This window comes from Lissotriton vulgaris, chromosome 3_1, assembly GCF_964263255.1.
Source record: "Lissotriton vulgaris chromosome 3_1, aLisVul1.2, whole genome shotgun sequence".
NCBI lineage: Eukaryota > Metazoa > Chordata > Amphibia > Caudata > Salamandridae > Lissotriton > Lissotriton vulgaris.
In genome coordinates, this window is record NC_141689.1 from 1,444,432,519 (window position 1) to 1,444,445,392 (window position 12,874).

At 40.1% G+C, this 12,874-nt stretch overlaps 1 protein-coding gene across 5 annotated transcripts in view; it reads right to left on the bottom strand.

Annotated features, from left to right (window-relative positions):
* The window catches only part of EPHA5 (EPH receptor A5), a 726,990-nt gene that overhangs the window by 63,578 nt on the left and 650,538 nt on the right, over positions 1–12,874 (bottom strand). For all 5 annotated transcript variants that reach the window (XM_086961930.1, XM_086961929.1, XM_086961927.1 and 2 more), the window contains 3 exons: positions 11,001–11,068; positions 7,202–7,327; positions 4,020–4,205 (listed from right to left, as the gene is read on the bottom strand). In XM_086961930.1, the coding sequence (XP_086818056.1) occupies positions 4,020–4,205; positions 7,202–7,327; positions 11,001–11,068 (380 nt within the window). The remainder of the gene's footprint in view (positions 1–4,019; positions 4,206–7,201; positions 7,328–11,000; positions 11,069–12,874) is intronic.

Genomic DNA, 12,874 nt, shown 5'->3' on the forward strand with positions numbered 1-12,874 from the left:
CTGTGTGAGGCTAATCTTCATTCTTGCAGCTCCTGCGCGCTCTTTGCAGGTAAACCTTAAAATCTTTTCTTCCTTAGTCAGAGAGGCCACTTATGTTACCGCATTATTTTGACACCACTCCCTATGTCTTACAGTGAAGGATTCACCCAGTCCAGGTCCTGAGGAGAACCTCGTAATCTTCTATGGTTCGAAACGTGTTGACCCCGAGCCTGTGACAAGGAAGAAGGGTGCAGCCAGGGAATAATTAATACCACTGTCGTTGGCCCTAGCTGTCAATCCTTAAAACACCTAATCACAGGTTTTGTGCGACAGGCAGGCAGTTTCAGTGTATTCTGGTTTCCGCCTGTCCATTGTTATATAAGCTAAAGGATTGGTTCTTTTTGTGAAATGCTTTTTATGTTTCAATGTGTATTGTATGTAATAATTTGCTTGTTGGTGTCTTGAACTTTGAGTATCTATTGTGAACATTTTCTACACTTGTATATATTGCGCACATAATTGTCTGTTGTTGATTCGACTGTTTTGACAAACATGCCTTTGAAGACATACGGATAAATCAATAAAACTAAATTAAAAATGAAAATAAATTTTCTGTAAAACAAATTTGTGGTTCACGCAGTACAAATTGGCTGAGTGTGTCCTAACTAATTATAAAACAAACCTGATTAGCCACTTTGTTCTGTTTAGCGATCCAAGGAGGCAGAACATATCAATATATGTTCATATTCATGCCCCTTTTGTAGAGGAACTCACAGTTAAAAACCTCTTGAGAAATGATTTTAGGTAGGCAATGCAGTGCCTTTCTCTGGGTGATTTCACGCCTGATGAAATGAGCATTCAGAAAGGATGAGAATATCATGAGCACCGGTAAGAGTGCCATCTCCTTACAGGTTTCTTAAGGGAGCAAATCTTCGGTTGGAAGTTTTAAGTACATTTAGAAAAAGAATCATATTTTTCCTTGATGTTCCCAATGGTGTTGACTCTGTTCAATTCATGTTGAAATACGTCTCATAAAAACTCAGTTGCTCACTCATTCACTAACTCATTCGCTTGTCGAGGGCCTCACTCACGTTCAATCGCTCATATTGGTCTTTATGTGAAAAGGTGTTAAGTGAAAATATTTTTTGTAGTCCATCTGCGCTGTTTTGAGCCCACATTTCCAAGCCTTTATGACACCAAACTACTGGAGAGTTTCAAAGTTCATATAAAAAACAAATCCTTTTAGCGATTTACATCAAAAAATGATGCACAAAATATTAAGAAATATAACAAACACTGAATGAACTCAAGAGATATTAGATTTCCCTTTTGAACCATCTCCAACAATTTAAAAAAGAATTTCTTCCTAAGCCCATCAACATAACGTTTCCCTGGCAGATAAATCACACGAAGGTATAGCTTTCTGTTGTTGACAAGAATAATAATGTTCTCTAAAACCAACTTGATTATTTTCTATGCCTGAGTCATTTTAAAAGCAATTAAATATAGTTTTCCTTCTCCTTTTATATCTCGTTTCTCGCCAGTCTGCTGCGATGACATAACTGAAATTAATGGGACTAACTTTTGCATTTGTAATTGCAGTGAAACCTCCTAGGAGCATGGATCAATTTCTGTTTGTTCACAAGAGGTACAGAAAAATTGAAAATAAAAACTGCCAATCATTTTGGAGAAGATACCGCGCATGTAAAGTAGAAAGAATAGCTAGGAGTGAGCTGCAGCCATACAACAAGGAAAGCCAAAATGCAAAATGCCTGTCCGCTTGACGTTCGTCGTCTTGTGGACACCCTAGGTAGGTGCTAAAAAGGCGATAGAGCCCTCCAAAAGCCCTGTTTCCATTTGCTGCCTCTAGATCTGACCTACATGACTCAATATCAGCTTATTCTGAGAAAATACTTACGTTGACAATTTCACATAGAGATGTCAACTCTGATAATTCTAAACCGACTCTTCTGCAATTTTGGTCATCATAAATTGATTCAATTAAATCAAGTGTTTGTAGGATCAAGTCAGGCTCCCCTACTAACTCTTGTTCTGCGCCCATTTTCCATACAGATTGTGACACATGAGCACCACAGTTTCTTTCCCCCTATAATGCCTCTCTTGGAATTTTGTTTGCCCAGAAAGAAAGAAAGAAAGGAAGAAAGAAAGAAAGAAAGAAAGAAAGAAAGAAAGAAAGAAAGAAAGAAAGAAAGAAAGAAAGAAAGAAAGAAAGAAAGAAAGAAAGAAAGAAAGAAAGAAAGAAAGAAAGAAAGAAAGAAAGAAAGAAAGAAAGAAAGAAAGAAAGAAAGAAAGAAAGAAAGAAAGAAGAAAGAAAGAAAGGAAGAAAGAAAGAAAGAAAGAAAGAAAGAAAGAAAGAAAGAAAGAAAGAAAGAAAGAAAGAAAGAAAGAAAGAAAGAAAGAAGCACTAGTTGGTCCTTTATTAAGCAAGCTTACAGTTGATCCTACTGTTCTGAGCAGTTACTGAGCAGTTTTCCTTCTCCTTCTAAGATTCTGGAAAGAGAGGTTGGCATTCACCTCTCCTTATTATGGAGTGTAATATTAGTCTTGATGCCTCTCGGTGGAGTGTCTCCCCTTATATGGAACTGGGGGAGCTCTTTTGGAGGTACCACACAACTCCTCACTAAGTCTCACCCTCCTCAATTTGTTTCTTATGCCATTAGACAATTTAATTTGCAGTTTGGGGGTTTCTCTGACGTCTAATGTAGAAAGCACAAGGATTGTTGTCTCACTGCTGACAGATCCATTGCCTTCGAAAATAATCTACACTATTTTCCATTGGGACTAGCATTTTGGATGAAAAGGCACTCTCTTAAATTGAATGATAAGAATGAGCTGTTGGTTTATCCACCTATTTAGTCTCCTTCATGGTTCTCACCTGAACTGGGCACTGCCCTGATACTAAATTAATTGGCTACAAATATAGAAATAATTATGTATGTATGACTTACAGTCACAAAACTCTCATTTCGTCTTGTTTCTACTTCTTGTGGACCCTACTGCAAACATTTCTCTGTTTCCGTTAGACTCCTGCTGTACAGTAGGCAGAGCTCTCATCTTTTCTCACACTGATTTCTGTAATTCCTTATATTTGGCACTCTTTAGGAAATCAATCCAGCAACTAATCTAAAACCTTGAGGAGGGGTATTGCTCGATCTGCCATTACAAACTCCATTTCGTCTCATGTGAAGGATCTACACTGGTTGTCCTTACAGCAATACCTGTTCCTTAAAACCTCGCAATGGTCATAGGGCATGTCACAAACAAGGACCTTCGTTCATTGAATCAAGAATCCACTGTCACATTCCTTGCTGGAAACTATGTTCTGCCGCAGCGCTATTACTAGCTGTCCACCACAATCTTGACCTCTATAAATGGGAGAGCTTGCTCTTACTTGGACCCTCCGCCGTGGAATGCCCTGCCTTTTCATCTTAAGTCAGAAATTGACTACTTATGTTTTGTAAGGGATTTTCCATGCAATGTGATTATACCAGAACACTCAGCACCAATACACCCTTGTTTGGAAACTATACAGCCTTCATAAGTACCTATCATCATCACCATCATTATCATCACCTTCAGAGACAGTATGGATTCGGGGTAATATGGTGTTAATTATTAACAATATGAGAAATCAAAACTCATGGTATTAATCCATGGCTTCCATTTAAAGTAGTAAGAGTAATTGAGCTGTATGTCACCAAATTGTTGGGTACACTTCTAGATGTGACTTGTTGTGGTACCTACAACTGCCTGAATGCCTGCCCCAAGGCTTGAATAACCGCATACTAAGGGGGTGCAGAAGATTGCAGGATCGTAAAAAGAGGTCCTTTTAAATGTATCTATGTTGTTAATTACATTACAGAAAAGGAAGTGTAATGTTTTTTGTGACCATGCTACTGGCAATACACGCAAAACTCAAAGACAGCACTTACTTAAAATGGTCACGTTCAGTAACATACGTCAACTTTACAAGCATCATTAGAGAAATAGAAACTTTGCAACTTCTATCTGGCACTTACTTTTTGTGACAACACCCTCCAGGTGAATGATGTTGGGATGGTCGAACTGCCCCATGATGCTGGCTTCCCCAAGAAACTCTCTACGTTGTTTTTCTGTGTAGCCAACTTTGAGGGTTTTAATGGCGACTGGGCACTCCCGTTTCCCAGGCAGTTTGGAACGCCCACTACAAACTTCTCCAAACTCACCTAGAAAGAATTAAAGTGAATCATCTGTATAAATAAAATCATCAGTTACTCATATACGTATTTTTATTTCAAATGTAATGACGGTGAGGACTAATTCTGAATCCGCACAGTTTATCAAAACTCATTAAGCACTTTTGCTTTAAATATGTTCTATTGTAAAGGCATCACTGTGATTATTTTGGGGATTTTCTTTTCTGACTATAGTTATGGGTTCTGTCTTCTACGGATAGTAAGAGAGTTGGAATGGAAGCTAAAAACATCCCTAGAAAATAATTTAATACAAACCCATATTGCCCAGGCTGTGTGACGCAAATTCACCTTCCCAGGCATTTGGGACCATCATCCTGCAAGATTTCTTTTTAAAGAATTGAGCTAAAGGATTCACTTTACTTACTTACTTATGCCTAGTACCTATCCTAGGGTACATGCCATCAACCAGGACTCTCCATCAATCTCTGTCCAGGGCTTTCCTTTCAACGTGACTCAAGGTTTAATCTGTCTCATTACAGTCAGCTTTGAGGCCTTCATCGCTTCCTTCTCCCTGAGGGTTCCCTGTAAGGAGTTGCCTGGTGGTGTTTGATGCAGGTGTGACCCATCCAGCCCCAGCGTTGTTTCATGATTTCTTCATGAGCAGGGAGTTGAAAAGTCTGCTGCCATAGATCATTGCTGCTGATGGTATTTTGGTCAGCAGATCTGGAGGATTTTCCCCAGACAGGTGTTGATGAAACTTTGGACTTTGTTGGTAACTGTTGTCCTCTAAGTTTCTGCTCTATACAGTATGACCAGTTTTACATTACTGTTAAAAAGGCTGATCTTGATTTGCAGAATTAGGTCCTCGGAGCTCCAGATCTTCTTTAGCTGAATGAAGGCAGTGTTTGCTTTGCTGATTCTTGCCTTGACGTCAGAGTCTGTACTGCCCTGCTTGTCTATGACAATGCCCAAGAAGGTGAAGGCCTCAACCTCTTCCTGTGCATCAACTGTAAGAGTGACTGCAGTTGTGCTGGCCAAGTTAGACTTCAAGACGTTGGTTTTCCCCCTGTGGATGTTGAGGGCAAGTTGTGCAGATGTGGCTGCCACAATGTCTGCCTTCTCTTGCATCTGCAGATGGATATGAGAGAGTAGGGCGATGTCGCCTGCAAAGTCCAGGTCGAACGATTCACTTTGCAGATCATTGATTCAAATATTGTTAACTGAAATTGCAGGCCCTAATAGCAATTCTAAAGAGAACATTAGTAAAAGTTCCAAAGCTTAAGTGTATTGTGGAACCATAGGAGCATTATTTCACTTCAGCGACAAATGTACCTCTCTGAGAATTATATGTTACTCCCTCATACATCTCTGAGTAGTGGAAGGGTTATCCAAACCCCAAGCTCTTATAGCATTCCTGTCAACTTACTGAGAGAACGAGGGCTGCCCTCTGTCTGCTACGGCCAGTCCATTCTTGACTGGCAGCTGGAATGCTAAACAGTACACAATTTAGATGCTTGCAAGAGGCATACACAACTGGGAAATCCACTAAGCTGTGCAAACTGACTGAGACTGCAAAGCCTTGTTTAATCATGAGAAGATGATGAAATCACAGATCAATTCTGAGGGGATTCAATAACCAAAGAACCTGTTTCCATTGCTAGACCCTAAAAAATATCTACTGTTATGTAGATGGCATTTAACATATCGTTTGTCATCAGAGCACAACTGTTATGTCTGCCACATCTGTTCTTTGCTGAATACTGAATGCAATCCAGTAGGCCTGACAATGGACCTGATTTAGAGTTTGGCAGACAGTTACTCCAACACAACCTGATGGATATCCTATCTGTCTTATTACAAGAGCCAGAGAATATCATGCACTTCTAATAAGGTGGACAGGATATCCGTCAGATTCATGATGGAGTAACCTGAAAATCAAGCTCCAACTCAGGACCAGAAGTTATGAAAAGTGGTTAGTGGATTTTTTTATGGTAATTTTTGGTGGCATGACAAAGACTTCTTGATGTCCGAATCTACCAAATACCTTTGATTAATTGTGAAAATCAAGTAGAATTTCTGGAAGGCTAGAAGACTTTCCAATTGGATGTATGCATATTAAAAATACACGATTAATAGGTGATAAGCTGCTGAAATCAAAAGATGGTGGGAAAGGGTGTGCTGGATCATATGACTTGAAAAGGGGGTCTGAAAGAGGAAAAGAGTTGTTGTGATCAGTGCATGTTTTTCTTTAAAATAGAAAAAAACGTAAAATATAGAAACTTACATTTATTTATTTATTTATTTATTTATAAAATTTCTAGAGCGCACAAATACCTTCCGGTGTCTCGGCGCTAGAGTTCGTTAAGATTGCAGAGAGCTCCCACATAACTTACTGGTTGAAAAGCCACGTTTTAATGTGCTTCCGAAATATCAGTAGGGAAGAGCTTGATCTAATATTAAGAGTGATGTAACTCTTCATCACGTGGATTGCCACATATTGGAGAACTTATCTAACTAAGTAAAGGGTGGGAGGCCTAAGGATTCTGTGAATCACTTGACTGCAAAAACATGAGGAAACCTATGGGAGAGAGGTTTCTGTTTCTATAAATGGGGATTTGTCAACCGCATTTAAGAGAATAGTCTTAGAACTTCAAATATCATTGAAATGTCTCAAATAGGCACACTCACTAAAGGCTGAGGGCACATACACTCCATAAGACATAGTTTGCATGTCGTTAGCATATCTTTCGTATATTATGTTGGACTATTAATAACTTTGGGCCTGATTTATATTTCAGCGGATAGTATACTCAATCAGAAAAATTATGGATATCTCGTCCGCTGTATTACATTTGCCCTGGATATAATGCACTTCTAATACTGTGGACAGGATTTCCTTCATGTTTGTGACGGTGTATACATCCGCCGAAATATAAGTCAGGCCCTAACTCTTTTGACATTCAAACATGCATAACTGATAGATACTTGCAAAAGATGCAATATTTATGCTAATTATAAGAACATACCAGCTCCAATAACTCGCTCAATCGATATACATGATGCGTCTATTTCCTTGGCAAATTCGTGGACAGCTTGACTGGGGTCTTCATATGTATGTGGATCAATATAAGTTTTTACTCCAGGCAGTTTTACTGTAAAAATATATGAAGTAAATATCACATTTTGCTGACATTACTGCTCTTATAAATCATCGCATAGTGACATTGATGAATTAGAAGTATACAAACACTGAATGGGTGAACAGATGTATAAGTGTACACACAAATGAACAGTGGAGTGGATGATGATTCGTGAATGGACTAGTGAATGGATGTAGAGAAATAGAGCAATAGATCAGCGATGGATGGACGGATAGATAGAGGATTAGGAAGGTGGTTGAATGAATTCGCTGAGTCTGTTCAATAGATGTGTAGGTGCCTGGAGGAATAGGATGGATGGGGTGTGTTGAGGGGTAGATAGATGGACAGATGGATGGAAGGGTTATATGGTGGTTGATTGGATGGATGGCTAGAAGGATGATGGATGGATGGGATAGGTTTGAGATGGGTAAGTGGATAGATGGATGGATAAATTGGATGCATGGATGGATGGATATATTTGTGACCAGGGTGGCAAAGAGGTAGGAAGAAATAAACAGCTAGATATACCAAGTATGAAGCAACATTTACTATAGAATACATTTTCTTTTTCAAGTGCTGCAGATTAAAATAAACAGTGAGCTTTGAAGCCATGTAATGGGGAAATAAGGAAAATGTAATCTGTTGCTGAGTTTCATGTATTTTCATGGATTTTACATATGCAGTTTAAATATATATTTTGCTTATAAAAGCTAAAGCTCAGTCTTGGAAAATAAGAAAAGCACACATCGATTCATAAGCATTTTAGTGATTTTGGGGCAGATCAAATCTAAATATCTCAACATCTCCCTGTTTTGCAGAGCCTGCCCTCCTCATGGAGTGTGGCTAGAAAAAGCCTCTCTAAGTAACATTAAGAAGCCTACACTGAAAATGCACATGGTGAATGTGCTTTCGGCTGCACAGCACTGGCCGCTCCTCGGCTAAGGTGGAGGAGCGTTGCTCCGCTGCTTTTTGTAGTGTAAAAGAAGTAAAAATAAAATGATAATAACTGGACGTTATCATCATTCCATTTGTTCCTGCTGCGAGCGTCTTGGCGGGGTGGGCAGGTCTGCTCTGCTCTTAGAGCAGGCGAAGGAGTGGTGAGGACTATGTAAATGCGCATGAATGTTTGGCCGGGCCTTTCAGGCCTGCCAAACAGTCATGAGCACTTTGCATGTCCTCCACCCAGGCTACATTACAGCCTGGGTAGAGAAAACACCCAGGCTCCCATTCGCTGGATGCGCGCCGAACTATGGCACTCAGACCAATCACAACACTGCACTGCAGTGTAGTGATTGGCTAGGTGGCGCCTGGGTATTTCCTGCTTCCTGTTTGCACAGGAGAAGCCAGGAAGAGGACGGAGAGGACAGAGGAGAGGTGTACGTCAGCCGGCTTGCAGGTAAGTGATTTTTTTTAACCCCCTGCCTCCTCCCCCACTTCTCCCCTCCCCGCCCCACTGCTGCTACCTGGGTATAGCTGCCACTGCTACACAGCTCAGAACTGCAAAAGCGTCTTATTAGATTGCCATGGATGGTGCCATGTTCTGTTGCGATCACAGTCCTCCTGCATTGTGTATCTGTGACACACTGACACTACACCCGGAGGTTGTCCTAAAAAAGGCAACTTTATTGTGGCTCTATACATCCCTGAAGACAAGAGCCAGCAGGGCGCTCCAAACAGATTTACCAATTTGTGAATAGAGGGCCCGATTGCTAAATCCTTTAGATGCAGAAGTCTGATCTATAGACGTAAGCGGTAATAACTTACGGATGTGTAACTAAGAAATGATGGACAAAGGACGACACTGTTAAAATGTACACATAGAGGCGTCATCTATACAGAAGAACTCCCCGAAAGTATGCAGAAGATCTGAATTTGTCAGTGACACAAAGATGTGTAGATTTAGGTACGACAAGGACAGTAACAGGGAAGTGGCCAGATAAGTGCATTGTAAATCTGACAAGCAACCACAAACATTTGTAACAAACCAAGCATCAATGTTGCAGAAAGTGTTAGGATGTGCATAAGTATGCCTCATTTTTGCAGCAGGAGGATAGCAACAAAAGTTAGTACATGAAAATATATTTACCCCTTACTAAAAAGGATTTTTTCAAAGTGTTTTTTTATTTTTAAATGTCACTATTTCTTAGGTGGACGCTCCCCTCTTTTGGTATTAGGGAACTAGATGCATGCTAGGTAAGGTATGTAAAATACAAGCACAAATGCCTGGAAGCTTTTTAAACTGGGCTCCCAGACGTAAATCTAGATGTGCACGAATCATCCTTGGCTTTGCATCTATATTACTACCTAAAAGTGACATTCTCTAAAGTTACAAATTACTTCTATGATTACTAGAGGAAGAAATAATCACTGAGGTTTTGAGGGAAATTGAACTTGAAACTGTTTCATTTTTGCTTCCTTGATTCGTTTTAGTTAAGCCAGATGTAGAAAGGTATCCAGAAAATGGGAAAGTTAGAAATCAACCAGTTTGAAACATTTGCTATGCTTATACATGTTCTCGGGGAGATGTGTGATTGCTTGGAAAAGTACAATTCACTGGAGAAATGTATTGTTACTTTGAAATGTATGAGCACTTAACGATGGCAGCTTGTCATTTAAAAAAAAGACCTGCCAAGCTACATTTATCAACTGCATAGACCTGTACTTGGATAGGAACTCAGTAAAACCCGAACAAGTCACCTTAGTGAGTAAATGTAAATGTACTTGAGCTTATATAGCGCACAGCTACCCACAAAGGGTTTCCCGGCGCTTGCTTAGGGAACCCGTCCTGGTATTCCCCTGTGAGATAACCCCAGCAGGGTATCCACAAGGTGAAAGCCAGGCATCCCGCCGCAAGGGGCCATTGTGGAGATTAAGCAAGCTATTGCCCAGAGTCGCAGAGTGTGAACCCGTGAGTTGAGAAGGCACCGGAGCGAGAATTATCGAGTCCATGGAATTTTTGAGCCCAAGACCCGCCGAGGCGGGGAATTGAACCCTGATCCAAGGCCGATCTCAGCTTCCGGGTCTGCTGCCTCTAACCCCTGAGCCACACTTCTCCAGTGAAACTTCTCCAGTGAAACTGGAGGAATCCCCTGATGGATTCCTCACATGGGAATCATTATTTTAGATGGTTTTGGACACTGAAGCGGAGCTAGAAAACCCATTTCCTACAGCGGATGAGCAAATCATTTTACTCACTTACTTTATACAACCTTTATCTTACAGACCAGTGTGCCATCCAGTAGATCTGACGTTTTTCTAAAAAACTTTAGATGTTTTGGAAAAGTACTAGGAGCTGTGGAAATGTTTGTCTGAGTGTTGCTGAGTGTTTGTGTTTTGCTGTAGGTCACTGCCTCTTGTTGCTCTAGAAGTGCTCTAGCTTCTCAAGGCATCTTTAAGCATAACAATTATATTTAACCCCACACCATAACAGATTAAAACATAAAGTATCTACAAAATGGTTGACAGGATAATGCAGAAAACACACTGAACGAATACTAAGAACAAATCAACCCGCGGATGACAAAGTCCACGGTAAAAATAAGGCACAAGTTCTACTTTCTTTTAATATCAACCGGCCATTTTGCATATAGAATGCCATTGGGGTTATAGGTATTGCTCAGGTGCCGCAGTCAATTTTTTTCTGGACTGGAAATTAACTTTTCAAACCATGTTGTATGGCTCTTACTGTGGCCGTTGTGGAAGTGCATCTTTTCTTCCTCTGGGTCTTGCTTCGCTTTGCTGTAGCCGCAGCGCCTGGAATAGAATGCAAGGTATTAGTCATCGAGCTGAACTCATTTTGTGCTTCATCCAAAAAGATGTGGCAGAAAAGACATGCCTTGCAAACTATGCATGAAATGGCTGGCTTCAAAGAGCTCTTTGAGGGGCATCACAGAGTCAGTAAATAAAGCAAGAGGCCAAGAAGCAAACACCAGCCCCGGCAGAATCGAAAATTCAAGTATGTTACATACATGGAGCCAAAGCTAAGCATATGATCTGAAAAGCACTAGCAACGCATTATTATGGGTTCAACTGCAGTGCAGCTCTACTGGGACCATTCTACACATATACACAGTTCACGCACTGTGGCAGTTGTGCAATAACAACTTGCCTCATCGAAGACTGCAGCAATCTGAATTTAATTGTTCAAAAGCATGTCGTTAAATAATTTACAATGGAGAGTTCTTCGGGATTCAATGGTAATGTTAATGGGGGCATCCAGTGAACGCTGAAATAGGTCTCAATTCCCAAGATGATATCATCAGACAAAGGAACATTCTGGAATGTCTACTGCTGGTGATTGTTACCTATGTGGGACAAAGAGAACATTTTTTTTCCTCTACAATGTATTTTACTCTACACTATTCTGTAATATGTGGTAGTTGTCTTATACTGGGCCTTGGTTCTAATTTAGTTGCTAGGGTTTGAAACCCGCTCATATCAGACCACTCAGATAAAATGAATTTAATAGGAGCATCCAGAGACATCACAGTAAATCTTGGAAGACTCTGCTGCAGAAAAATTATCTTACGTTGATATTTTTCTGTTAAAAAGTATTTTGTGTCATGCGTGCAGAATTATAACAGCCTCTCAACTACATTTTCCTGGGGGGAAAAAATGAAATAATCCCTGTTGCTCAGATCGTAGGCTTAAAAAGAAAGAATTCATAGGATATAAATGCAATAACTATTTCATCTGCACCACTAAGCAACATCTACCAAACTTGCATCACAACCTACTTGACCAGCAGTAGTCATTTGTATTTTTGACCTAACAGCGTTCCTGCCTTTTATCTTATTTTCTGCCTCGCTTTAACTCCTTACTTTCATTCAAACCCTTCAACTGATTTGTTTGATTGAGACACTGCTGGGAACCCCTACAAAAACTGCAATGAAACACCCCTTTCACCCACCCATGCTTTAAAACTCCAAATATAACCTTTTCTTGTGTGGAGGCACTGAGGCTACTCAAATGTCCTAAAAAATAGGTGTGCTGACTAATTCATCACATTCCTTCCTTGTCTATGTACACTGCTTAATACCATCTATGGAAGATACTTACGGGAACCATCCCAAATGCATTTAGGGAAAGAGCTATATGAATGTTATTATAATACTAAAAAGTATCTGGCAAGTGAATGTTTGATATTGACTGGGTTTAACGCTTGACCGATAGTGTGGGGTTACGACCCAGATCTTAGGCTATCCGAGAAGTTGACTAAACTTTATGTATTGGAATGGCTGTTGCCAGATCACTTTTACTCCAAAGATGGCGAACGGATTTAATTCCATCCAAAATTGAATGGGTTCGAAAAATGGGTCAGGTTCAAAGAAGCGAACAAATCTATGCTTCATCAATGGGGGGACTTAAGAAATTTGAGAAAATCTGGGCACTGTATTTTGACTGTGATTTCTAAAGTTGTATATAATCTGTTCTATCCCTCCAATCTGTCCTTATTTTTATGAATCTCAGAACTTGGCACTTTAACATGGACAGTAAACTTCATGTCATTTTATCAGTCTTTTTTGAGGTAGTGGATTCGAGTCTCGAGATTGTAGGCGT